Source organism: Vidua chalybeata, chromosome 6 (genome assembly GCF_026979565.1).
Source record: "Vidua chalybeata isolate OUT-0048 chromosome 6, bVidCha1 merged haplotype, whole genome shotgun sequence".
Taxonomy (NCBI): Eukaryota; Metazoa; Chordata; class Aves; order Passeriformes; family Viduidae; genus Vidua; species Vidua chalybeata.
This window is the reverse complement of record NC_071535.1, coordinates 37,631,039-37,658,909: the sequence shown is the minus strand read 5'-3', so window position 1 is coordinate 37,658,909 and position 27,871 is coordinate 37,631,039. Positions and strand designations below refer to the sequence as shown.

At 38.5% G+C, this 27,871-nt stretch overlaps 1 protein-coding gene across 1 annotated transcript in view; it reads left to right on the top strand.

Moving 5' to 3' along the window:
• RTF1 (RTF1 homolog, Paf1/RNA polymerase II complex component) overlaps positions 1-16,687 on the top strand; it is a 29,152-nt gene extending 12,465 nt beyond the window's left edge. The window contains exons 4-18 of the mRNA XM_053946065.1: positions 305-509; positions 2,592-2,706; positions 4,283-4,394; positions 5,206-5,341; positions 5,902-6,079; positions 6,967-7,049; positions 7,389-7,476; positions 7,561-7,668; positions 8,237-8,314; positions 9,577-9,698; positions 10,073-10,130; positions 10,708-10,785; positions 11,814-11,909; positions 12,192-12,303; positions 13,923-16,687. Coding sequence (XP_053802040.1) covers positions 305-509; positions 2,592-2,706; positions 4,283-4,394; positions 5,206-5,341; positions 5,902-6,079; positions 6,967-7,049; positions 7,389-7,476; positions 7,561-7,668; positions 8,237-8,314; positions 9,577-9,698; positions 10,073-10,130; positions 10,708-10,785; positions 11,814-11,909; positions 12,192-12,303; positions 13,923-14,029 — 1,676 coding nt within the window. The 3' untranslated portion in view covers positions 14,030-16,687. The remainder of the gene's footprint in view (positions 1-304; positions 510-2,591; positions 2,707-4,282; positions 4,395-5,205; positions 5,342-5,901; positions 6,080-6,966; positions 7,050-7,388; positions 7,477-7,560; positions 7,669-8,236; positions 8,315-9,576; positions 9,699-10,072; positions 10,131-10,707; positions 10,786-11,813; positions 11,910-12,191; positions 12,304-13,922) is intronic.
• The last annotated feature ends 11,184 nt before the right edge of the window (positions 16,688-27,871 follow it).

Here is a 27,871-nt window from a genome sequence, read left to right as displayed (position 1 = left end):
ATAGAAGTCTAACTTTAGGACTGCAACACATTACTAAAAGGCCTTTTAAATTTGTTAGTTCTACTAAGAATTTTTAATTATAACCCAGTTTGTATTCAAATGTAGTACCACTCCTTTTATAATTTTTTTAGCATACATATATTATGGTAATTTCAACTTGGTCTTAATTTTCATTATATGTATGTTTTTAGTATAGTGGAAGACAAGCGTAGAGTTAATTCATGTTATCCCTTGCTAATATGCTATAACGAAGTGGTTGGGCTTTGCCCCAGCTGAATTTCACTACCTTATATTTTTGATTTAGGAGAAGTCTCTGACTCAGAAAGCAACAGCTCCTCATCTAGCTCAGATTCAGATTCTTCATCTGAAGATGAGGAATTCCATGATGGATATGGAGAAGACCTGATGGGAGATGAAGAAGACCGAGCTCGACTGGAACAAATGACTGAAAAGGAGAGAGAGCAGGAACTGTTTAACCGGATAGAGAAGAGAGAAGTGCTAAAGAGAAGGTGAATTTTATATCTGTTGATACTTGGTAGCAAATTCTTAAAGGCTACATAGAGAGTATGCTGACTCTGCTCTCTCATTTAAGGTCCAAGCATTCAGCACTGTTAAGTGAGTTAAGCTTGACTGTATATTGTTTTGTAACTACTACTGTCCCTGTAGTAGTTAAGAAGCACACAGCGGGAGTTCTGCATATTCTTGTAGAAGACAGTATCTAAAAGTTTCTCAGCTGTTCTATGCATGGTTCTATCAGCTACCCTTGTAGTTATGTTACTGCTCCATGGGTTAGATGCCAGAAGGCCTGTTTTTTTCTTCATCTTTTTTGTATTAACTGTCATGTGCTGATGCTTTAGAAAAAGGCAAACAAAGCATAAGGTGTACATGAGTTTCTGAAAGTTTTCAGAAAACTGTGGTGAAGCACAGATCAGTGTTAGGGTTGCCTATATATGGGTGTGAAACTGGTTTGGGTCCTAATAGAAGGTAGAGATACTGAAATAATGAGGAGCGGTGTTGGATATGTCCTTTTCATGGAATCTTTTGTGGATTTCTACCTTATGTACTGTTGTTTTGTTGTTTGTCTGTAGCTGTTACACTGTCCAGTCAGGCAGCTTCTTTATAGTAAAGGTATTTTACTTCCCATGTGTCTTAATCGAAAGGATTTGGCACGTATGGGACAAGGTTTCTCGAGTTTCTTTCTTCTTTAGTGCCTTCTCTTTTCTCACTTGCTGAGAAATTGCCCTAAAGGACTGACATCTCTTGAGTAAATCATGTCAATACAAGCGACTGCCAAACTTTATTTGTCCAAGCCATAGCTAGAGCACTGCCTGCCTGCCTTGATTTTAACACCACATTCAGAATCTTACGTGGTCTGCTGCTCTCCTCAAAGGGATCAGAATGATTGTAAGTTTGGATTTAGACCATGTAGAAGGACATCACACCTTTCAAATTTTACTCTCTAATTCATGGTAACTGAATGTCTCTGTTTTAGAATGAATGCTGGAGAATACTTGATACAAACAAGCTAAACAATCAAAGCTTGAGTTACTGATTGAATCTTAAAAGAATTTGTGCTGTTCTGTGTAAAGTCTTGGCAGTTAGAACTAAGGGGGTGATGGGGTAGTCATTTATGTTAAGTTGAATCTTTCAAAAGCTCTTTGTATGCACATTATACTGTAAGTTCATTTTTATTACATCAGACATTGCATCTGATATAATGCCTGTGTCTTGTGTGTTGTGCTTCATGTTAAAGGCATAAAGGGCAATGAGCTCATCTGACACTTCAGTTTGTTGTCTATAAAATCCAGGTGTAAAGGACTGAAGAAGAATGGACTGTGTAATGTGCATGTGGATAAAACATTTTGAATTTCAGTTATTGGAAGCTATTTTTCTTGTGTATGTCCATATGCACACTTCACTAAAGCAGTGACCAGTCCAGGGTGCAGTGGAATCTCGGTCATGAGTCTATTCCATTGAAATTACTACTCTTCTGAATTCAGTGGTTGAAAATAAGACATCAGGGTGATATATTTCATGAAGGCAGACATGGAAGTGCCTAAATTCTTCTGCAGAAACTGAGTCTGATAAGAATTCAGCTGCTGAAGGAGGAATCGAAACGTTGCAGTCATTCTTATACAGACCAGTGCCAGTAAAAAGATGAAGTTTAAGCACGAAAAAGTTAGCATGATAGTGGCTCTAAAGAAAAAAAAATCTTTAGCTGTTTAGGTTCAAATTATGTGAAATAGCCACATGATTTTAGAGTTGGAGGCAGTATGCAACGATCGCTGCACTGGCAAAGAGAAAGATGGAGTAAGGGCATATTTCTGTGGAATAGTAATGTCTAAATGGTCTCATCAACCCTTTAGGTTAGGTCTCTGTAGGGTTGCACTTGGTGTGCTCAGCTTTTCTTCACTTTATTTTCTTGGGGAAGGGAGGGGATAGGAATAGGGGACAGGATAGCATAAAAGGGACAAGCAGTTGAAGTGTTTCTTGCAGCCTAATAGCAATTGTGATAGCATTTGAACAATCCTTTGCTCTCTCAGGAAGAGCATTCTTTTATACATTCTTTTTGTTCCAATAACTTCTACTAGATTTGAAATCAAGAAAAAACTAAAAACAGCAAAAAAGAAAGAAAAGAAAGAGAAAAAGAAAAAGCAAGAGGAGGAGCAGGAGAAGAAAAAACTCACACAGATCCAGGAATCCCAGGTAGGAAATGAAACTCTTCTTGGTAATAAACCCTTTTCCCTTGGTGAAAGGAGACAGGGTATGGCCTCTCTACCCTTAATGTTTTCCCTTAATGTCAAACAGTGTAGTAAGCAGATCAGAATTTAATTAATTTGTATGCTCAAGCTATCTTTGGTTTTTCCAGTTCATATAAGGAAGTTAACATCTTTGGCCTATTGAGGGTTGCACTGATACTACTTTAATGAAAAATACAAAGTTGGAACTATGTCTGCAGGTGCTGTGATAGCCCTCCCATATCAGAAAAGGAAAGCAAGCTTTTAGAGTTCCTTTAACCAAACTTCTGTCCTTCAGTCTGAAACATTCCATACATGCTCTTCTTGAAAAGCTTGAGAGAGCAGACCAAAAACTGCTCAACTGTCATATTATTTTGCATGCACATACATACAGTGGCAAAGATGCTCTTCTTGCAGGGATGCCAAGGAAAAGCTTGAATGCCAGGAAGAGCAGAAGTAGTTCTATAGGTTTTCCACCTCCAGTAAAAAGAGGACAACACTAGTTTTTGGGGCCAGGCCTGTGTAACTGAACTGTGGTTTCAAATAGTGAAGATCCTGCCATTAATATAGAGTCAGGGCAGGTAGGCTCCCAGAGTGGGGTGGGATTCATCTTGCCTAACTTCAGCTGTCTAAGAACCAGTTGATTGTTTACTTTTTGTTGCCTATTGTTTTGTACAATGGAACAGGGCATCTTCAGCTGACAATTCACTGTGTTATTTTCTAGTGAAACAGATGTTTAACACCTGAAATCAAATTGGATGAAATGAGTTTTCCCTTAGGCACAAGTTGAGCGGAATGAATCACATTTCCCTACTCCCTCAACTCCATAGATGTATGTGTGTATATACTTCAATAGCCATTTATAATACACAAAGTGTACTTGCAAATACATATATGCATGTGTAAAAGGATCTGATTTAGAGTTCTTTTACAGTGTCTTGCAGAAATTACTTCAACTTAGCTGAAATGTCTCTTTTATGCTTATTATAGAGGCTGCTTTCTCTATAGAGATAGACCTGTTAGAAATGGAAAACAGAAGAAGACTTTAAACATTTAAGATTTGAATCCATCTTGCAGATTTTACAAGCAACTTTATTTCTGCTTTAAGTATTTTTTAACATAACTTTTTTCTTTGGTACTAAATGAAAACTAGTGCTTTGATTTGGCCTTGCAGAAGCAGCAAATGAGAAGACTATTCATCCAGTTTTTCCTCGTTACATGTTAGTTGCTGGATTACTTCTGTTTTATTTCTCTAGTCCTTTTTTAACTTAAAGGAGGAATTTTGAGACTAAGACTTGGTAGCAAAAATGGTAAACTATAAATATGTTCATTATTTTTGATATGAGGCAGAATAAAGAAATATGCTCCAGATTGATTTCCCTCTCTAGCTTCCATAAAAATGAACTGGAAAAAATTATTTCAAAAAGGAGTATGTTAGTAATTTCTATTTGAAAAATTTTCAAAGTATGCAAACAAATCTTTGTTTTGATGCTTTTCAACTTATGGATTGATGGTGTTGAGGGATTTTCTGTATATGTTTTTAGGTCATGTCACATAACAAAGAGCGGAGATCAAAGCGGGATGAAAAGCTAGACAAGAAATCTCAGGCAATGGAGGAGCTAAAAGCAGAAAGAGAGAAAAGGAAGAACAGAACAGGTATGAAAGGATGTTGCTCTTGCTACAGTTTTTGAGGCATTACTGCAGCTTTCTGATAGCACTACTTCCTGTTTCAAATTAATGCAACAATCCTACACCTTGGAGTGAATGAATTCCATGTCTTTTCCTTGGTCTTTGCCCAGCATGACCTGCTAGGGTGATATTTGGCAGTTCACCACTGATGGAATATTCCTCACCCCTACCCCTCCCTAGAGTGGTCTAAAACCAGAACTTTCATTGCAGGCCACTGAATGGCTCTTTGTAAGGTTTAGTTAATGTTTTGAATTGGTCACTTAGATTCAGGTTTTTAATCTCTGAATCATTCAAACTCCTACTTATTGTGCTTGTTTCTTCACTGACACATCATCTTGGCCATCTTGCCACTGACTTTTGATGCGACCATTTTTTTTTACTCTACTGGATTTTATTGTAATCCTCTCCAAACATGAGGTTTTAATCTTTTTCCTTGTAAAATAACCATGAGCTTTCTGATCATAATAGTTTTTTTTCTTGTATATCCAGTTGTTGCACCTATCTTGAATTACTGTGTGCAGTCAAGTTGGGAGACTGAAAATAAGTACAACTGAGGTTTAGGATGATTTTAAATACTTCGTGTATATGCAAAGAGAGAAGTCAATGAAGTGCACAGCTTACTAGTAGATTTGAACATGTGCCACCTGTATCTAGTGTAAAATTAATACCTGTCTGCCTCTTGGATTTTTTTTAAAGCAATTAAGGTTCAGCTCTTATGGAGAAGCATTTCATAAAATATTCATAGCTTGCTTTTCCTTGTTCTTGGTCCTTCCCCCAGCTGAATTGCTTGCAAAAAAACAGCCATTAAAAACTAGTGAAGTATACTCTGATGATGAAGAGGAGGAGGAGGATGATAAGTCTAGTGAGAAAAGTGATCGCTCATCCAGATCGTCATCCTCTGATGAAGAGGAAGAGTAAGTAGTAAACACTGGGCTATGATTACTTGTAAGTATGTTCAAAAATAGAGATCTACTTTGGGTAGACACATGCTGTTCTAGAGGATTGTTTGGGGCAGTTCAGTGTCTCTAAAGTGTTTTTGCCTCTTGGCACAATTGCATTGTTCAGATTTGAGTCCTTGGCACTATATCATGGTTCAGGGGACTTTTTACCTTGGGAGGGTTTGCAACTTCAGTTCCCAGCTGTCAGGTTTAGCCCAAATTACACTGTTCTTTACTGATCTGTTTATCCTGCAATTCAGCAGCTTATCTTAAAACATTAGTCTATAAAACTGCTTGGTGTGTGTCTTTCTGCTTCCTGGTAGCAGGGGCAGTATTTAATAAGTCTAGGACTTCACATTAAGCCTTTTCCTGAGTGCTAAATTCACACATCTACAGTCAACTAAGTGCATGATGAATTATTCCGTTTACTGGTAATTTAAATAGTGCTCATGCTGCACCTTACTCAGGACCCCCTTTTTGGGTTTTGATTATGTCTCTACTTTTTTCTTTATTCCCTCTCACGTTTCCCAAATCAGGAAAGAAGAAATTCCTCCCAAGTCCCAGCCAGTGTCCTTGCCTGAAGAACTGAACCGAGTACGGTTGTCGCGGCACAAGCTGGAACGCTGGTGTCACATGCCCTTCTTCGCCAAGACGGTCACTGGCTGCTTCGTCCGTATTGGCATCGGCAATCACAACAGTAAACCTGTTTATCGGGTGAGTTTAGCTCAGAGGGATTTAGTTCTTTTTTGTGTGCTGTAATAAAATATTTGCAGCTTATCAGGTGTCAGGTACCGGTGACTGTTTGACTGATAAAAAAAGATTGCTTATAACCAGAAATGTAATTGCTGCCAATGAGGTGGAGGAGACTGGTTTAAGAATAAATAAATCTATGACCACCTAGAGGAGGAGATAAATTCAGTGAGAGAGAGGGACTACTAACAAAGCCTGATCTTCCAGTTTTGGTTCATGTTGTATTGCAGACTAGAGTTCCAGACTCTGCTTAGACCAAGGAAGGATGAGTAAGATTCATTCCTTATTTCTTAGACTGTTCTCAAGTTATTGTGTGGTCTTGACTTTTTTTACAAAGTTTTTAGTACACCCCTGTGCCTCCAGAAGGGACTGTCATTGAGAACACAGTTTTGTTTTTCTGTTTCATTGTTGTAATCATAGGATACAATAATAGTCTCTAAAATTGCCTTAAAAAGGCCCCCAGAAGGGTTGTGTTTAGTATGTGAGCAGCAATAGTGTATTTCATTTGAAACATATGTTTACCCAAACCAACATTATTTGAGAAGGAAATAGGAAAGGTAGGAGAGTGTACGCTATTTGGTCAGGAAGGCAGAGCTGAGAAGATAAACTGCATCAGGCATTCAGATGGTATAATTTATTAACTCAAAAATTAAGTATGAAGCAACTCATTCAGTACCTGATAATGTATACTGAAGAGTCTTGCTTTCCTTGATCTGGTTAGAATTGTTAGCTAGATTAAGGTTTTTTATTTCTAGTGAAAAGGCTTGAATATTCCATATACATTCCAGGAACACGGAAAAAAAAAAACTCTTTTGCATCCTTCTTCTCATATATTTTACTCTGTGATACAGGTTGCTGAAATAACTGGTGTGGTAGAGACTGCAAAGGTTTACCAGCTTGGTGGCACACGGACAAACAAAGGACTACAGCTGCGGTAAGATACTAAAGGAATCCTCTTTAGTTCATAAATCAGTGTCCTTTTCCTAGCAAATAATGGTCTGTGTGGGATTTGGAGGTGAGAACTGAAAAGTAGACTGACCCTTGTCATGCTACTTAATGCTACAATGTTTGGATTGGGTTTATTTGTGGGTTTTTTTTTTCCCTTGAGCATAATGGAAATTATAAAATACCCCAAAAATTTCATGTAGGGAGTTATGATTATGTTGACATGTGGTTGTTTATTTTTGTACTTCTTTAATCAGATTACACATATAGATCCAGCGTCACCACTTTACACCATCACAAGGGGATGTTTTACATTGTATTGTTGCAGGCATGGCAGTGATTCACGCGTGTTTCGCTTGGAGTTTGTCTCAAATCAGGAATTTACTGAAAGTGAATTTATGAAGTGGAAGGAAGCAGTAAGTTTGCCAGACTTTTGTTTCTTCTTAGCAGCCTTCTGCCAAGCATACTTTAAGTGAAAAATAATTCTGTCTTGTGTTTAGATGTTCTCTGCTGGGATGCAGCTACCCACACTAGATGAGATAAACAAGAAGGAAGTGTCCATCAAAGAAGCCCTTAACTACAAGTTTAATGATCAGGACATTGAAGAGGTAAATGGTGCATTATAGTGAAGCTGTGTCAGTGCTTAAAAGTGATAGGAATTCATGCAGTAGCAGTTACAAAGCAAAATGATCATGGTATTTGCTTTCCAAGAAGGAAGTAAAAGGCTCAAAAGGAAGTTTCATGACTGGATAAAGTAGCTTGGTCATCCTACTGTTGTGTTCACTCCAGCTTTTCTTCATCGTTTGTGCCCTGTTATCTCCTCTTGAACTTGTGTTGCATATCGCTGAACTCCCGAGTATGGCAACTTAGTTGCCACGTTCTGAAAAACTTGACAGCATCATGGTAGTTGCATTTATCACAGGTTTTGCAGTCTTGTACTTGCTTGGTACTGACCGAAGGTGATTAGCCTCAGACTTTTGTAGGTAGTGAGGAGAAGGGAGCTTTAACTCATTACCAAAGGCACAAACTAGAAAACAGAACCATCAGAGCATATGTCAAATTCAGTGGCAAGAAATAAATTTCTTAGGTGATACTCATCTGTTGCTTCTAATGTTCAAGTACTGAAATAGAGATTTCGTATTTGCATATTCATGTTGTTTCCTCTGCATCTTACAGATTGTGAAAGAGAAGGAAAGGTTCAGAAAAGCACCTCCAAATTATGCCATGAAGAAAACTCAGCTATTAAAGGAGAAGGTGAGAGATGAGATGATGTCTGCAAGTCATCACTTAATGCAGTCTTTGATTTCAAAGAACTGGAGCTCATCTGGATTGGCAGAGGTCAGCAGTAGGCTCAACTGTGAGCCTACTGTGCAGCTGGAAGGTGGTTCTCAAGGTTCATTGCTGGGATCAGAATACTCAGTATCCAGTCAGCTACTGCACTCCTTTTGTTTAAATTGTTGGCAATTGCCCCTGTCTCTTCTTGTGTCAGTTAAACAAGGTCTTAGACTGGTCTAAGAAACTTTTCCTTTTTTCTTATTTTTTTATTTTTTGGGTTTTTTTGGGTCCATGTTGTTGGGTTTTTTTTTGGGTTTTTTTTGGTTTTTTTTTTGTTTGTTTTGGTTTTGTTTGTTCTTGTTTTTAGAGTACTTCATAATAATATTTGGAAGTGGATTTCCTTTTCTTATTTGAAGATAGGAAAAAAAGAAGTTGTGTTATATTTTTTACTCAGGGGTAACTGAATTGTCACTTTATTCCTGGTAATTTCTATTGAAAAAAAAAGAAGTGACTGAAAGGCTTACTTGCTACAAACTGTTTTTACCTGTAGTCTTCCTGGAACAAGTAGACCTAACAGTGCATAAAAGCCAAAGCCAAGAAGTGAAGAAAACAAGCAGTCTTAAGTATCTCTGAAGATAGAACTGCACAAATAGAACCATAATTTTTTGTCTTTCTCGAGACGCTAAAGCTTCATATACAGTAAAACCCAAGAGTTTGTATTGATACACATTTCTTGGTTCCTTGGTTTAACTGTATTTTTGTGGTCACTACTTTGCTATTCACGAACATGTAAACTCTGTCACAGGGAGTAGTGCAGTTGCTTTTTGTTGTCACCAGGTGGCACAATAAGCTGTTGTCGTGCCTCAGGGGACTCTCCGCTCCCTGAAGTAAATGGCAACTGGCAGTTGTGGAAATAATTCCTTTCCTGATGTGCTACGTGGGATGTTAAGTTTTATTAAAACTTGTAACTTAAGTCATCTAACTGACTTGTCCTTCTTATTCTGGGACTGGTGTTCCTACATCCTCCTTAGTGTAAAGGTTTTCAGAGTTCTTCAGAATAAGAAATCCAGTTTTGCCTTCAGCTGTAAGGAAAGCATAGGTCTTTGTTGTACTCTTACCATGCAGGGAAGAACATTCATGATTGGAGTAGGGTTGGCTGACTGATTCACGGGTATATCCATTGTCTCCCTGAGTAATTCTGGGTAGAGAGTAGTGCCTAATGAGTTGCTTTTTGATTGAAGGCTATGGCTGAGGATTTGGGGGACCAAGATAAGGCCAAGCAGATTCAAGATCAGCTTAATGAACTTGAAGAGAGAGCAGAGGCTCTGGATCGTCAACGAACAAAAAATATTTCTGCAATCAGGTAAGAACTACCTATTGGGAATTTCCTTTCTTAAATAGTATCAAACAATATTTTAAAAAGAGAAATTAATGCATTAACAAATTAACTGCAGGATTTTGTTTCTTTTTTCCTGTACAGTGTGTTAATGTGTAATGTAATGACTCTGTTAGTGCTTGTCTATCTTCACTTTCTTTGTCTATCTTTCACTTTCTGTCTGTCCTGCAGTTAAAACCGTCAAAAATGTAATCTCTCTTCTATATACCCCATGGGCAGTTGCGTTGCAATAAGAGTAATTTGTGGTCAGAATGAAGCTGCAAGAATGCTTTCAGCTGTTTTGCTGTGTAGGGACTGATAAATGACAGTCACTTTCTTTTTCCTTTTTTTCCATTCTGCAGTTACATCAACCAGAGAAATAGAGAGTGGAATATCGTTGAGTCTGAGAAGGCTCTTGTGGTAAATAGTGCTGAATTAATACTTTTCTACAAGTAGAGATGAAATGATGCAAAGAGGGATAATTGCATGGCAATGTCACTAATATTTTTAAAATATCTGTAAAATCTTTCATATAGGCAAATGACATGATTTGAAAGCACATTGCTTTATCCTTTTGCTCAATTCAGTTATCAGCAGATTAGTCACTGTAAGAGTGACTTAATGCTGTTTATCTGAGAAAGAAAATAAGTCTACTCATAAAGGAGACTTCAGATAATAAAACAGTGTAGGAGATATTGGGTTCTTTGTAGTTATATTTTTATTAAGGAAGAGTTAATCTTGTTAACAAATGCTTAAGCATTAACTGTCCTGAGAGTTGTGTGCCTATTTTCTGTTGTTGCATGCAATAAGGACAGTTTTGTCCTGTGATGCACAGGACAATGGGTGCATTAAAATCTCTCTAATGTTGTTGCTGGTTTTTCTCTGATCTCGGTATTGTATATAGCGGATGAGTAATTGCATGGAGGGGGGGCTGTGGGAGGATTTAAAAGAGTGCAAGCAGCAAACTCTGCAAAACCATGTGCTATTTCTTTTCCAGGCTGAAAGTCACAGCATGAAAAACCAACAAATGGACCCCTTTACTAGGCGGCAGTGCAAGCCCACAATAGTGTCTAATGTGAGTGTAAGACTTAAGTTCACTTGAGGCAATTTGTTGAAAAACAGAAACCAATGTAATGCAGAATGTAGGAACAAAAATTCCCAACTGTGCCATATGCTATTAACGCCCTGAATGCCAGTGTGAGATACAGCTGAGTGAGATCCTGGTCCCTCTTCTTTTTTAATGCAAAGTGTGAAGGACATAAGTGATGTGGGTATGTACTGCAAAAGCAACCATGATTGAGACTTCTGTCGTGAGTTCATCTGTGTCGAATTATTCAGAATTACTTAGCTCTGGGAAGACAGTTTGCTTTAGGTGTGAGTTTCACTTTTAATTAGCTGAAAGTTTCCTGAAAGATCAGTTAAAGGTGAGAGGAGAACAAACATTTTGGGCCTGTGATGGATGAAGTAGTTCAACACAAACCTCCCACGTGATACTGTGGCAAAACCTTCTACTGCAGTCCCTCCATATATAACTAATGAGTAACAAGGTGATCACCTCCTCCTTCTAAGTAATCTGGCCTTGTTGAGGTCTGTTCTGGAATAGTATGTGGTTCTGGTGTAGGTATCTAAAGAAATAACTGCTCAGGTTGGCTTTCATCAGTCTCCACAAGCCAGCAAGGAAATAAAAGAGAAATGCTATTGCAGGGCTCGAATTAAATATTTCTGAAATATTTCTTTATTAGAAAAGAATTGTAACTGAATAGCTTTATTATGCTAGAGAACTATTAGGTGAAGAAAATAGTCTTTTATAGATTTCTTGTCTGTGTTTCAGCCAGAACTGTAAGCTGAAAGCAAATACATAACTGTCACAGAACCGTATAATCAGGAAATGTATTTGTTTTCTTTCAGAAGATGAGTTTTAGTTTGTTATTGTCAGATAATGTCAGGATGATTTCAGTAGCCTTCTGAGATTCTGAAAGTTGGGTGAACGGATATAATTTTAGATTAATGGATATGAACATGGTTTTAAAAAAATGTAGTTCTAGCTTTCACAAATTTAAATGCAGTAATTTTTTATGTTTGCCTAATATTTCACCTTTGCAGTCCAGAGATCCTGCTGTCCAAGCTGCCATCCTTGCCCAGCTAAATGCAAAATATGGATCTGGTGTGTTACCAGATGCTCCAAAGGACATAAATAAGGTAAGTTTCCATTTTGGTCTCTGTTATGTTCCTCACCCTTTTGCTCTATGAAGCTTGTGAGTAATAGCAGGTGTGCATGCTTCAATTCTAGAACAGTGTATCCTGTAGAGCTTTATCATTAAAAAGCAATAGTTTTTTGGTTATTGGAAAAGGAAATTTAAGTTGCTTTAGCAGTATGAAAGCTACACTATATATTTTTAGAACAGAAGAGGGGAAAAAACATTTTTCTCTGTTTGTATGGCCAGATAAGGTTTGGAGGCTTACCTGTAGTTTTCATTTCAGGGTCAAGGAAAAGATAAAGATGTGAACTCTAAATCAGCTAGTGACCTCTCAGAAGATCTTTTCAAAGTGCATGACTTTGATGTAAAGATTGATCTTCAGGTTCCCAGTTCAGGTAGGTGTTCCATCTGAGTTTGGGGAGGTGATTGTCAAGCCCATATTGATAGAACTTACTTCTTCCAGAATAATTCTTTCAAAAATTTTGGTAGGCTTTTGAAAATGGGAGTAAGGACTCTGTTCACCATCTTGGCATGTATCTTGAACTGAGGAGGAGGGGATGTGTGATAGTGACATCCACTTAGAAAACAAGAACAACCGGATTGTTGTTAGACTAAAAGCCTGTATATCCCCATATCGTTGATTTGAAACCTAGGGAGAGAAGGAGATAATGAGTGGGTTTTAATATGCTCTTCCAGTCTGTATTATCTATGACTTGCATAATCTTTGGGGGAAAGATGGGTGTTATATTTAGTAAGTGTTGGCAGCTACCTTGATACTCTACTTTGTTAATTTGTCTAACAACTTTCAACAACAGATAAGCTGTTCTGTGTGTCTGTGTGCTCTGTTCTGTCCTCTATGTTCATACTGTGGGGATAAGGTATTTTTACTTGATTTTGAATGTGCTGCTTTACCAAGTTGCTGTTCCCTAACTTACACATTGCAGATGTATTGAAGCTAAATTTTAGGGGAACGAAAACACTGACCAGTGAGTGACGATAATAGACACAAACTTGCAGGCTCTTCCTCCGTGTTATCTTCACTTTGACAGCAGGAGATGTGTGATAAGAGCAGTTGTGTATCATAGGATCATTTTGATTAAAAAAGAGCCTCAAGATTGACAAGTCCAACCATTAACTCAGCATTCACAAATCCACCACTAAACCAGGTCCCCATGTGCCACAGCTACAGGTCTTTTAAATACCTCCAGGGATGGTGACTTAAGCACTTCCCCGAGCAGCCTGTTCCGATACTTGACAATCCTAAATTTCTCCTAATATCCAGTCTAAACCTCCCTAGTGCAACTTGAAGCTATTTTCTTGTGTCCTATAAAGTTGTTTTCCAGTGGGAAGAAAGCATGGGAAGAGTATACCAGTGCAATTTGATACACAAGGTTTAGTATTTCTTTCATTAGTTGAAGGATTAGGTCTGCAGTTTCTTGGAGGACAATAATTTAGGAAGTACTGTAAGAATGCACAAAGTCAAACCTTGTCAAGAAGCAAGAGCAGGACAAGTTTTTCCAAACTAGGTCAAGATGGAAACTCTGGATGTGAGACTAGAAATGAGGCAGGAGTTCAAGAACAAGAGACTTCGTGAAACAGCTAGTGAGTTACAAACTTGAGAGTTAGCAAGCAGATGAGGATTAGGCACTGAAGGACACTGAAGAGAGAAGCACGAGGAATGCAGTTTTCCTTAGACAGGCCACCATTTAGGCATCTTAGTTTGTGCAGTCTCTTTGCTTAACAGAAGAATCTGGAGACTGATAAAAATGTGAGTTGTAGACATAGATAGAACATTTGACTTCTTCTGCTATCTGTCTCTGGATTAATGTACAGAGTCAAAATTGCATGTGCTGCATCTATGAATATAAGCTCCCCAATATTAACTGAAGTTCTAATCTGATGTGTACTAAAGAAGCCAAACATGATTTTGTGGTGAAGTTGTCAGCAAAAACAACAAGTAAAAATTTATAGTTTGCCTATAGTTTTGTCCTTACTCTTTTCTTGTCCCCAACAGAATCTAAGGCACTGGCCATCACCTCCAAGGCTCCTCCAGCAAAAGATGGTGCCCCTCGGCGATCATTGAACTTGGAGGACTACAAAAAGAGACGGGGGCTTATTTGAGCATGCCCACTCTGCTGCTTCTGATCCTGCATGCTCCATGATGATGTCCTACTTTTTCTTCCTCCCTTTTCAGTTTTCCCTTCTGGGTTGGAGCAGCAATGGAGCTGGGAAGAGACTCTTTAAAACTGCCAGTCATCTGTAACATAAACCATTCAACTATTTACTGTATAGACCTCCCTTCTTGCCCTTTCCTCTGCTCCCCTCACAAATGTGGATCTGTGCTATTTGGGGTTTTCCCATTTCTTTTAGTTTGAATTTTGTTTTTATTTTGTTGATGCAGCTCGTTGGTCCACTCTGTGTTCAGTATTAGCCTGAGGTCTGGATTTCCATAGGAATCTCTTGGCAGTCGCAGAATCAGCACTTGGTGATTTCCCCTTACATACCACCACAGGCACAGTGAATAAACATTGGCGCAAGACCTTTGTGGCTGGAAGGTCATCTGCACTTTCTCCCTCTTCTTCTTCCTCCTTCATCCTAGCTTTGGAGAAGGGAATCTTCAAAAACTGGCCTAGGTTCAAAGTGTAAATTTTTTTGGGAGGGTTGTGTGACTTTTTTTCAGGTGTTTTTTATCATTTTTAAGCTGCAGTACTATTTGTATCCGTCTGTCACAGTTCTTTACGGCTGTTTGAATTTCTACCAGCTGTATTTGAGCATCTGAAATTGCAAGAAAGAAACTCATTAAATGTGATTCTTCTTACTAAAACGGCTTGGCTGATATAGCTATTTAACTTCATGTTCTCTTTTTTAATTACACTTAACCGATAAGAAAGAGGTACACAGCTCTTAATATGGGACTTGTCATCTGTAGCACATCCAGACTCTACATCTGTAACTGGGTGAAGTAGCTTTTTATGGGGTGATCCCGGGGAGCTCATTTGGTTGGGCTTTAGTTTCTTCTCCAAGCCTTCAATATTACACATTTGTTAAGTTATCATGTCTTCACTGGACTCCAGCTTACTTCGTGTCTTGCTTTCTGAACCATTTAAATGGGGCTTCTATCAATAAACAATAATTTTTTAAAAAATCACATTCTGTGGAAGGGGAAGGACATAATAGAAAGATCAGTGGGTAATATGAGAGGTAGGTGAAGGACATTTTTCATATATAAACTGGTACAAGTGAAGTGCAACAGGAGCACAAGAATTATATGGCTTTATGGAATATTTGACTAGGCACAAATTGACAGCTAAATTATCACTCAGGTGTAAAAAAGAAAAAAAAATCAAATGTAAATATAAGTGACATTTAACAAAGAACTTTTCCAAACAAGATACAACTGAATATATGAAACTAAGAACTAAATTAAAAGAGAAGTCTAAAAGGTTAGAGGCCCTTGTTCAGGTAAGCGTGCAAGCACGTATGTGTTCCTACTCAGGCCAGTACGTAAATAACAACTTAAGCACTGAACTGGATAGGAATGTTTCTGAGGGACTCTAAAGAGGGAAAATGTAGTGCTCTTCTTGTGTCAGAGCATTGCTGTTTTTCTGAAATCATACACTGGTTATCTTAAAACCTGTGTTTGATACTTTCTTGTTGGATTCTTAATGAAACTTTAATGTAATTCTTATTTAACTTTCTCTTCCTTTTTTTAACAGTAGCTTTAAAGAAACATCATGTAATGTGTGCAGATTGATTCTAAGAACTGTGTATAAAAAGAAAATCAACGTATGAAGCCTACCATGTAAACAAATAAAAAGAAATATTTCAGTACTTATTTACTGAATAGTCCATAGTTCTAGGACATGTGGATTATTCTGTAAATATGTAATCATAGACTACTTTATTAGATGGCCTATTTTAGCAGCTTCTCTGGAGTTACAGTAGGCTGTCACATATACATACAACTTTTTAAGATTGGATTTTTGGGATGTACCATCATAACTTCATAGGAAACATTGTGATTCACTGTGTAGATAAGCATTTGATATGATTTGATTTTTTTCAACAGCTACAGTGATTTGTGATAAAAAAATGTGAAATTTACTTTGCAATAGACAGTTTTAAAAATAATCACTGTCTAATGGTTTGCAGAAATAATTGCCAAATCAAAGAGTTCAGGAACTGATTTTTTCCCACAGAAATGCCTCAGAGCTCTGAGATGCAGTGACAAGTGGTCTCTAAAGGTAAACTTAACCCAAATACAGTATTTTTAATATGCTTGGCCTGGATATATTAGTTTTAGTTAACTTCTACATTTGGTAATGCAAGACTATCTGTAAAACACCGGGATGTGGATGAGACCCATACAGTGTTGCACGTAACTTTGAGCAGAGAAAACTGAAACACGGGAGATGCAGTGAGTTTAGGATGCTGATCTGAATGATGGACTATGTCCTAGTTATCTGCAATTATGAAGCTGCCACTTCTCAAAGTCTCTGGGTTTTGATAAAATTCTGTTTTTCAGAGAAGGCAACCATCAGTAAATTATGCAAACCTCTTATATTGAGAATCATACATGAAGAAAGTATTCTTGAATAGTTACATGATTGTATGAAAGCTGTAATCTTTTTTCCTTTAAGTGCATGTAAAGGTGAGTGACTACACCTCCCACTTGTTAGAGAGGGAGAGATTTGTTTACTTTGTTTCATTGGTGTCCTAGCATAGTTCATCACAATTGTACAGACTTATATAAATAAACTTGGTTTGTTGGTTTAATAAGGTTGATTGTTTATCCCTTGATCTGAGGTGCTAAGGATTTCCTATCTGGATCTTGTTTTTTTCAGAAATTGACACTTCATATATCAGTCTGGACTATTATATGTAATATTAATATTGTGAAATAATTAATGAAAAGTAAGTCCTCTTTCTTTATAAGAGCAGCTGTTGACTCCTGGATCACTCTCTAACATCTGGAGTTGGTCCTTACCACTAGACTCAAATGGAACCTCTTGGAAGGTTAGATCACTTGCACCTCTACTGCATATCACTTAAAACACAGACTTTGCTTGTCTTGTAGAAATCCAGTCTACTTTTGTAATCAAAATTGCTAAAGCATATAGCTGAACTTAAAGAAGCTACTGAGTAAGGTGAAGCAAGGTTTCTCAGGGGTGCTCAGTGTGATGATGAGACGCAACAGGCAAAATTTGAAACAGGGTAAGTTCTGCCAAGATGTAATATTAAAAAAAAATACCCATAGAACAGTTAAACAGTGCACTAGGTTGCCTGAGAGATTTTTCTGTCTCTTTTGGAAGTTTTCAAGAGAATGCTAGATTAACATTCTAAGAGAATGTTAGATCTTGTAGCTTACCCAGCTTTGAGAAGGAGCATGGATTGGGGATCACCCTGAGCTCCTTTCTGATCTGAATTGATGTATGAGTCTATAAGTAATTTTATACTTTCTCCAGTTTTGTCTGTCTTCCCTGCAAGTACTGCCTCCTCCCCATCCCCCTTTCAACGTGTAGAGTAACGCAGCATCCGGAATTTGTCTCACAGGCATGGTGGCATAGGATGAGCAGGGCAGGATTTCCCAACAGACATCCTTTCTGAGACTCCCTGGTTGTGGACACCTATAGGATTCCTGCAAGGGCTGTCTGTGAAACAAAATTGTCCTTAGAGATTAACCACTGAGCAGGCTGGAAGCCTTGGCCTGGAAGTTTGAGTCAAGAGCTGTAACTGAGATTTGCTTAGCAAAGTGTTCCTTTGCTGTACTTGTGAGTTGTAAATTAGGTACTTAAGCTACAGATACATATGCAGTCTTACTTTCAGCACAGTAGCTTCATCTTTTAGAGGGAAATGCTTAAGTAGCCAAACAAATAGGTTGTTTTTTTTTTTTTTAATCTGGAACTCATTGGTTTTACCTTACCACCATCATCAATTGCTTCAGATTTTGGATCACCTCTCACACTCAGTAGCTGAAGGAATCTCAAATTAGCAATTTCTTAAGTCTATTGTGTGTGGAACTACCTGGGTAAAAACCCCAAACAAACAAAACCCAACCACCAACTTAGGTTTCTGCTTGGTTAGTTGGACTGTGGGGCTAGTAAACATGGAGAGTTGTAGTGGTAATATCTTAAACTTCTACAGCTCTTTGGAAAGCCAGCCATTCAGTACTCACTTGCGGGTCTTTATGCCTTGACATCTATCAAAATGTTAAAGGGTCCTGTGGCCCAACTGTCAGGCCATAACAGGTAGGCATTACCCATGTAACTCCAGCATTTGGAGTTTGACTCCATTTGACTCTTTTTATTTAGTATACTTTTTTCTACTGAGAAGAAGTAGTATTCAGCTAAGAGAATGAACAGTTAAAGAAGGTAAATTAAAGTAGGAACTTCTCAGAAATAGCTAATATATTGCAATTACCTTTCAGTAACAGAAGGCAGGGTGAGTATTGATAGTACTTCAGATGATGTACCTGGTATTTTATATGAGTCTGCATGTAGACTGTGTCTAATTTTTGGGTTCCCCAGTTCAAGGAAGATTTCAGCCGCCTGGAACAAATTTAGTGAAAGGCCACTGAGATGGTCATGGATTAGGGCTTGTTCAGCTTCTTCCAAGAGGTCATAACAAGCACTGCAATAGTGTATTATGGCTGTTAGTAACAGGCCATAAGCTTAGTACTGAGTCTGCAAGGCTTGGGCCTGAGGAGGAATATCATGCTTCCCCTGATGAACTTTCTTTGGCCTGCCTGTATCTTTGTTTTACTTAGCTTTGCTATAACAATTTCTATAACTGGCTGGGTGTCTGCGGTTAATTTCTTTTACTTCTATTTACTTTTAGGTGGTGCAACCATAGTTTTATATACGTAAGAGTATTAAGCAGGTATTTTATGTGCAATAAGATATTTATGACCAAAATAATGATGTGGAGAGAAATGTGGGCATGATATATAATAGCAGGCCTTTTGAATCGGAAACAAAGAATGTAGAATAGAAGAGTACAGATTAATGATGGGGTACATGTGTGGAACTGGAAACCTCATAGTCCTGTATTGGTGAGTGGTTACTTACCAGCAGTCAAATATGGGGTGGGGGGGATTTGGTTCCTTGTTTGGGCTGTGGGTTTTTTTGGTGTGGTTTGTTTTTTAGTAGGTTTTTCTGAGTTTGAGGTTGGTTGGTTGGTGGGTTTTTTGTTTGGCTTGGTTTGGTTGTTTAAGGCAGAACAAGAACTGGACAAAATTTTGTTTAGGAAGTAACAGAAAAAAAATCACATCTAACATATGTGAAGGGCCTCATATATATTTGGATCTGAAGGCCAATAAGGAAAAATAAAGATGTAAAAGCATGTTAGCAAATATAAAAAGCACCCCAAGTAGATCCTAGAGGAAGGAGGAAGAAAGCAGCAGCATATTCCTCCCAGCAAAGGACTTCAGATGTTGATAACTTCAAGTTATCTTTTCTAGCAGTCTGGAGATGTTGATTTTGAGATGCAGAGTAACAGTAGAAGGGTGAAAATAACCCCTAAATAGGAGGGAAATGGAGAAATGTGTCCTACAAGTTTATTACTGCAACTTCTTGTGTAAAAGTACACAACCTGCATGATTGTTCTTTTCCTATAGTAATTACATCTAGACTAATAGACTACTTGGGTTAAGATTTCCATATGCTAACAATAAATTCTTAGCTTTACTTGTATATATGTTATATTTCCTCTTTACCCATAAACACAATCTTCAGTGTAACAGAAGATGCAACTTCAGGAGGAGCTAATAGCAGCCTTCTAGTGAATGTGGAGAGGTGGTCAGGAAAGTGGTCTGCTTTTTACTGTTGTGGGTTTTGGGAGGATTAGAGACAATGGTATAGTTTGAAACTCGAGGTTGTGATTAAAAGTGGTGGAACTCCTTCATGAGGACAGTGAACAGGCTGCTCAAAGAGCTTATCTTTGGAGGTTTTCAACTGGATAGAGCTGGAGCAATGTGGCCTTGGATCTGATCCTGCTGGGTGTAGGAGGCTAATCTTGGGGAACTCTCGAGGTCCCTTTCAATCTAATTTATACTATGACTCTATTTACAGTAGATTCTAAGTGAAGCCTGAGTTTACTTTGCTGCAGCTTGTCTGTTCCATAGTGAAACTGCTTTAAGAAAACCAATAGGAGTTACCCAGCTTGCCAAACAGGACTTGGCTATTTGCCAATGAGTGGTTTCTTTAAGGTCTGCCTTCTCTAAATATACAGTGCACATATGTTTCTTAAGTTTTGTCTTTTAATTGAGTGCAAAATGTAAAGCACAATTCTGTTACTGTAGCCCACTGCTGGTGTAGGCAGCAACTCTCTCATTGGGAAAATCCTGGAATTTAACAACTCTCTTCCTAAATTGTGTGTGCTGCATTCCAGTAGTCCGTGGATTGTTAAGTGTATTTTCTGTAGAGCAAATAATTTAGCTGAGTGTGATTAAGTTGCATAGAACATATTTTGGGTAGAATGTACTCTGTGTAATTAACTTGGTACTCTGTCTTCAGTACTGGAATATGAGAGTAATTATTTGAAATGAAAAAGAATTGTTTTCTTAAGTGCTGGTACTTAATGTCAAAGTGTGAGCTGGATACTTTAAGAGAGTCAATGCCCTTAAGCAGTATGAAGCAAGGAAGTGTTTTAAGAGTGACAGTTATGGAGAGGTGTTCTTTGTGGGATTTTTTTCTTTTCTTCATATCAAGCTTTAGAAAAAGATTTGGTTTAATTTCTTGTGTGTTTGATTGTGACAACAGCTGATGTCTAATTCCTGGAAGCTAGCTGCAGACTCTCTGCTCCACTAAAACTCTTTTGATGCCATTTTGAGCTTCTGTCTTTCAACACATTTGTAATCTCCTGGCAACAGAAGAAACACTGAGCCATAAGGAGGGTGGGAAAAGAGCGGTCGTAGCCTGAAAACACTAGGAACCTCTGGTCCATGAGGAGGAGTACTGTGCAAACTTAAAGACACAATATATGTCTTTCTGATGGCTAGCCTTCCACTTCTGCCAAATGTGGAACCAGGTTTGAGTGGAGCACATTGTTTTCACCCATGTTACAGAAAACCATCATGCAGGAAATAATTTTCTAAAATTATTTTTAAGAAACAATGAAGTTTTGAAATTGGTCAGTTGGGTAATTAGTGGTTACTCATACAAATGCTTGAAAGCAACATCCGTGACTTAATTGAATGTGCATAAAGTATTGTGGATTCTGCAGAAGTTTATTTGGTTTTAGTAAATGTATATAATTTTGCTATATGAGAGCTATGGTTTTTGAGTACTATTCTGGAGAAATTAAAGTAGGTCAGTACAGAAACCCATGACCACAAAAAAAGAGAATGGGAAGAAAGCCATTGTCAAAAAAACTTGCTGGAAGTGTCAGGTTCATGTTCTAAATCTCACATTAACATTCAAGTAAAAGTTTTATATTTCCTCAGTCTTCCTGAGGCAGGTTTTGTTGGGTTTTTTTGGGTTTTTTTGTTTGTTTGTTTGGTTGGTTGGTTTTTTGTTGTTTGTTTTTTTGTTTTGTTTTGGTTTTTTTGGGTGGTTTTTTTGGTTTTTTTTTGGTTTTTTTTTTTTTTTTTTTTTTGTTTGGTTTTTTTTTGTTATTAAACTTCTGTCAGCTTGTTCTGCAGAAAATACAAGGGTGGATAGGGTAATAAATAACACTGCAGATGAGTAACTTTGTCAAGTTCTTAAAGACCATGTTAGACAAGATTCGTAAATACAGCTTAATGCTAAGTGAGCATTTGAATGGAAGCACAGATTATTTTCTGGAATGAGTATATATGTAGGATGGCCAAAAGACATCAAGTCTTTGGGGAGATTGAATTTATGATTCAGTGGGTTGAAGGAAGGGGCAGTAGAGTAGAACATTAGAGGCTGGGAGTGATCTGCCTTTGTAAATGGCATAAACAAGATCATAATATCTTGTTTCAATGTGCCTGCTTCAGGAAAGAAATTCAAAATGTCTTCCCTTTAGGGCAGAAAGGGGGATATTTCAACAGTTGTAAAATGTGTCCTTAAATCAAACAGATAAAATTTTAAGTGAGACTTGAGATTATTTGGGTTTATTGAAAGACTGTTCTTGAATAATTTGTTGGTTCTCCTTCAGGACTACAGACAAACATGCAATTGTCAGATACCCTACCTGGCACACAAGAATATTTGCCTGGTGTGCAACAGTATGAGTGGGGTCTACTTCATCCCTTTATAATTCTTCCTGGTGGTATTTCTGCTAACAGGTAACTTGCTTCCATTGCTTTTCAAAGTGAAATTGCTGTGTAAAAGCTCAACTGTTGAATATAATTTTTAGGCTGTGTGTTGGAAGCAGAAGCAATTTGAACACTGGTGACCTGGCAGCTGTTGTGTGGCTCTTTTCAGATAGGGCAGTTCTAGTGAAGCCACTGCTGCCCAGCTGACTTTTTGCACTGATTAATGCTACGGAAATGAGAGCAAAATTATTGCTCATATCCCACGTGTGCTTTAGAAAGTTACTATGACAAATTACAGCTTCTCCCAAGAGTAGTGCTACTGCAATGTTTTTTCTGGCTGCAGTTAGCACAAGCATTTGCTCAACAGTCAGTTTAATGTAGTCTGTTTTGGTTGGGGGAACAAACTGATCTGTGACTAGAATAAGCAGATCATGTACAGCATATATACTTAAAAGGAAAAAAACAAACTTTTGTTTCATGCTTTGCTGTTGAAGACTTCCCAGTTGTCAAAAACTGAGAGTAGCTATTTTTACTGTAATAAAGCTCTCCCCCTGGAAATATTATAATGGACTATGGAGGCAAACTGGTTTTCCACTATTGAAATAAACTTAAATGTTTGAATAAATCCTATTTTTTATCTGAGAAAGACTAGATGAATTCCAAACACAAACCAGTTACTTTGAATTTTGAATCAGGGTTAGTTAATTATTAAATTGATTATTGATTTTTATTTCCATTGCAAACTTCCGCAATATTTTCTCAAATGATCAAAGACAGGAAGTTGAAGACAGCAAAGTATGATAGTCAAACATGAGGTAAAATATAAGCTGAGTACCATTTTAGCATTTTGTTAAATCCTCTTCTAGCTCTAATCCTGATAAAGGATTTGGTATGAAGAGTTCTGCAATTTAGCTTAGCAACCAAAGTCTGGAAGTGAGAATGAACTTTTGCAACAGCATGGGGTATATGGTCTTTAACATTAAACACCTTCGCTTAAGGCTAACATCCCTTTACTGCTTAACAATGAGGAGTTTTTAATTTTAGAGCATTAATATTACAAAGTGTACTCTTGGGTTTCCTGTCACTGGTTGCCTGTTTCAGCTAGCACAATCTGTTCACAGCAGCTAGTGCTCTTCCAGAGGCAGATAAGAATACAGAAGGGGAAAAATAAGTTGTATCTTCAAACACTTTTGGGTTGAATGCCCAGAAGCCTGAAGACATACAACCCCAAATATTATATAATGGTCTATTTAGCCAGTGTTACAATGAAAGGGAAGACTCTGTGGGAGGCAGTGGGAGCAGGATAGAGTCCTCATGAGGAATATTTTCACTCATGGGTGACTTGAATTGCAAAGTCACAGGGCAGGACTGCTCCTGTGGTGATTATTTTGTGTTATTTACTAAAAGTGAATAGAGAGCTCCTTGTGGACTGCCACACAGTAAAGTTTTGACTTCTGGGCAGAGACAGCCTGGGTAGTTCCTCAGGTCTTGCTCTTGTCAAAAAGTGATGCATAAAGAGATCCACTGTAATCTACCATAAAGTGACTCATCACTCATTACAAGTTTGTTGAAGCCTTGTTAATAGTATTAAAAGCAAAAATAGTAATAATTAGTTATTACTATAAAATTAGAAAGGATTTAAATTCTGAAGGATTATTGCCCCTCTGTTTTTCTCTGTTCCTGCTCATGAACTTCCACCCTGAGTAAATTCTTCATTTTATCACACCTTGCATATTTATATGGTATATTAGTTCCATTTGCTGCAGTCCTTTTTCAAAGGGAATAATGATGCTAACTTACCCTTGGAGGTAGCAACTAAGTTCCATTAATTCCTATAAGTTTTAAAATAACCCATTTGCTGATCTGTCTTGACATAAATATGTCTCAGCTAACACTGTTCTTCAAAGTCCCTGGGTATTTTTGGCCTGGCTTCTTGGGGATGGAAGCAGATGGCCACAGCACAACAGATGTTTTTTCAGATGTTAAAGTAGGGCTGAATTGAAGAGGGAGTTTGGCAAAAATACAACAAATGGGATCTGAACCCCAGCCTTGAGAGGAGGGACTGGCAGAGTGGGCTGTCACAGAGCAAGTGGTCCAAGCTGCAGAAAGGTATTTCTAACTCTTGGTCTCTCAGCATAGCCTTTCTCAAACACCAAAGATGTGATGCTAGAGCTGCAGTGCCTGGCCAACAAAGAGAATGAAAGGCAAGCCCATTCAAACCTGAGAACTGTGCTTCTAAAGCATGGCCTGGCTCCATTTGTGGTCTCTTGTCTTTCCAGTTCCCTGAGCTCAGAGGAGCAGGGAGGTAAGGTTGCTCCCAAGCATGCTGAACAACTGCTGCAGCTCAGCAGCATCTCCTAAGCACCCTTCTCCAAATGCTTGCACTGGCTTTTTGCCACAAGCTTGTAATAACACAGCTGTACCTGATTAGGTTCTGGAAAAAACATGTCTGAAGTTTACTATGCCTTTGTTTTCTTTATAAAACAGCATACATATTTATGCATACTTCTATTCTTAACTTATTACTGAGCCTGAAAATTAATCCTATGGAAAAACCAATACAGTATTTTAGAAAGTCATTCAGTATTAAAAAAAAATGATTTGTCAAGTTCAGGGACGCAAAGCACCGTTCAGCCATGGCAGGAAGTTGTGGTAACAATCCACTGGGCAAGCACATTCAGAAATTATACTTTTTGCAAGTCAAGTGAGTGACAACATTTGACCCTTTTAGGGTCAAACCCTGGTTAGGAGCCAGGCTATTGTTACAATTCTAGGTGCCTTTTTACCTCTAGCATTGAACAAGCACAGCAAAAGGTGAGTTTCCTGAGGGGTTTCTCTCGATGTGGGAGGACTAAGACTGTAGTCTTTGGATGTGAATAAAATTGTTTGTTTTGCTTGCATGGTTGTAGAAGGAGCTAATGGCTCACTGGCCGAACAGGCTGAGATGGTGCTCCAGCTTACACCTGTCAAAATGTTTACATGCTCTTTTTTGTCTCATTTATCCCAGACTTTATCTTCAGACATTAACAAAGCTAAGAGAAAATGCAACTTGCTCAAAAAGTGGTATTTGCATTAGAAAGAAAAAAGAGAAGAAGCACTTGCTTGTCCTGATAGAATACTTGAGGCGAAATTTCTTGTTCCAGACAATAGCAGACCATGAGGCCACAGAGCTAACTTGCATTAGATGTGAAAACTACATTCAGTTTCCAAGAATTAAACAAACACTCCTGAAGCTGGTAATCAGGCTGGAGAGACAAGGGTTTTGCAGAATCTTTGCTGGTCTCTTTGTGGTCTTGAAATTGATTTGGGATTAATTTAAAAAAAAATGAAAGCAGAAACAGAATCCATGCTGAGTTGGAAGGGACCCAAGAAAGCCATTGAGTCTGACTCATGACCCTGCACTGGACCATCCCTTGCAAGGATCTCACTTTAAAAAAGTAAAGACATAATGTCTTTAGTAAAGCAAAGACATACATGTCCCGCATGGGACAGATGTACAACTATAGTAAGCTTTCTTACTTATCTTACCAGGCTGTTGTGCTGGGTGGGAAGGGCTCCCACAAGAAGGCAGACAGACTGTCAGAAGTTTTGCCAGGGAATCCTCCATTGCTTCTTTAGAGGGAGAAGCAGCAATCCCCTTCTAGGCGGGGAAGGGCTTCCATCAGAGTTGCCAGGCTGAGTCTGATCAAATATCCCTTTGAGCCATTGTCCTATCTCAGACAACAGCCAGTGTGGGATGATTAGGACATGAACATAAGAAATAGGCCACGAAGAAACTGTTCTTTGAGAACTTCTCAACATCCACAGTTCAGGAGCATCCTGAGCCAGAAGTGGTTTAGAAACTGTTACACTTGCTCGGTAACCATCAGCAGACCTAGCCTCTTTCTGTTTGTTCACAATCTCTTTTGGAAGCACAAGAAGACTAAAGTGGCAGAAAACACAACATTTTTTACAGCCAATAGAAGCTAAGAAACATGAAGAGGAGTGTCTGGAATTCACTGGCCAAGAGATCTCTGGGTCAAGGAGAAACTGCTATGGTCTTTGATGGATCCAAAATTTGCAGAGGAGTTGGGTACTGTGTGTGTGATTGTAGACTTTAAAAGTCAATCTTTAACAACAGCCTTGTTGCTAAAGATCTTGAGTTTTTTCTTATTTCAAGCAATAAATAGGTGAAGAGGAGCTAAAAGGAAGTGAGGTACTGGAGGAAACAGCATTGTGGTGAGCAAGTGTCAGTGACATTTTTCGAAGCCTCTGCTTTTTATTGGATCAAGACAACAAACTGCAATATGAGCAGTGTGAGGACCAGAGTTCCTGCCCAGCCATCATGCTTTTCAACTGGCTGGCTTGCTGGCATGTGCTCGTTGCTGACGTGTAAGCAGAACCAATGCAAGAGTTTTGCTGATGTTGGGCAACAAGCATCATTCTTCTGGCAGGTACGTGTGTTCACAATCTCCTCTGCTGGGAGGATTCAGCTGTCTGAGCTGTGCTGCCCTGAGAAAAGAGTGGGACAAATTGCTATAGTGTCTCTCACTTGCTGTCCACATGACTTTGCCATCTTTCTTAATTTGATTACAAGATCACTCTGCCTGGGACTTGTCTGAAGGTCTTATTCGGTTGACAATCCACTCTCGCTTTCTCTTTATATCCCATTTCTGGGATATACTTTTCTAGTTACATCAGACATTGGCTATATGCCTTCATTTTTTAAGGCTCTCTTGTATTTATCCCCACCCTACTAATTCTCTTTCATTGTTCATGAGGCACTGACTCCTGTCTCTGATCTCTATGGCTGATTTAAATATCCTTCAGAAAAGTTCCTCCATGCTTCCTTACCGTGCTGTTTGTCCAGTTTCAAGGCACTTTATGTAAATACTCTCAAGGGTATAGATTCATCCTTCTGTTTCCTCTACAGAGCCTCAGTTCCCCACCCTGGCACCTCCAGCCACACTACCTTTCTTTTGTGTTTGCTTCCTAGCCTGTCAGGCTCAGCCTTCTCCCCCAGCTCTTCCCTGTGCAGTGCACCACGGCCATCCAGCAGGAGAAAGCAGCATTTTTCCCCCACTGAATTTTTAACCTCAGACTTAGTGGCAGGTACCAGTGCAGCACCAGCTCCTGCAGTCTTATTTTGGGCTGCAAGTCACTAACAGAATTTTCCAACAGGCGGTTAAAAGGGAAATCATGTTCCAGGCCGAAGCCAGGCTACAGACTCATTGCCATTTGGTTTTTCATCCTGCCAGATGGCAAAGCACTGCTGCTAAACTGCCACTTCTGTTTGTTAATACCTGGTGCATCTTTCCTTTCCTTTGCTTTAGTTTTCTGTTTTAATGTAAGGTCAGAAGAAGAGATTTTGCTAGGTGAATTTTGTGAATTTTCTAGGTGAATGTTGCTCAGAGCAAATAAAGCACAGACCTGTTTTAAGGAGCAGATATGGAAGGAAGAGCAGAAAATTCAATCCTATATGACAAACCATGGTTAGTAAAGCAGAGAAGAATTTTTTTCAAACCTATTAATATTTTGTGATCCTTTGGAACCTATGGAGCCACCATCACAACTATTATGTAAAGGGCTGAAAGCTGAAAGAAAGCAGTTTTGCCATCTCAAGAGTTCAACTGTTGGCTAGAAACTCATGTTCCCCTTCTGTGATCACTGTAACGTTCACTACGACATCAGAGAGCCTTGGGACAAGATGTCAGAGTATGCCTTAGGCATACTCTGTGGAGTTTAGGGGGTACATCTCAAAGCAG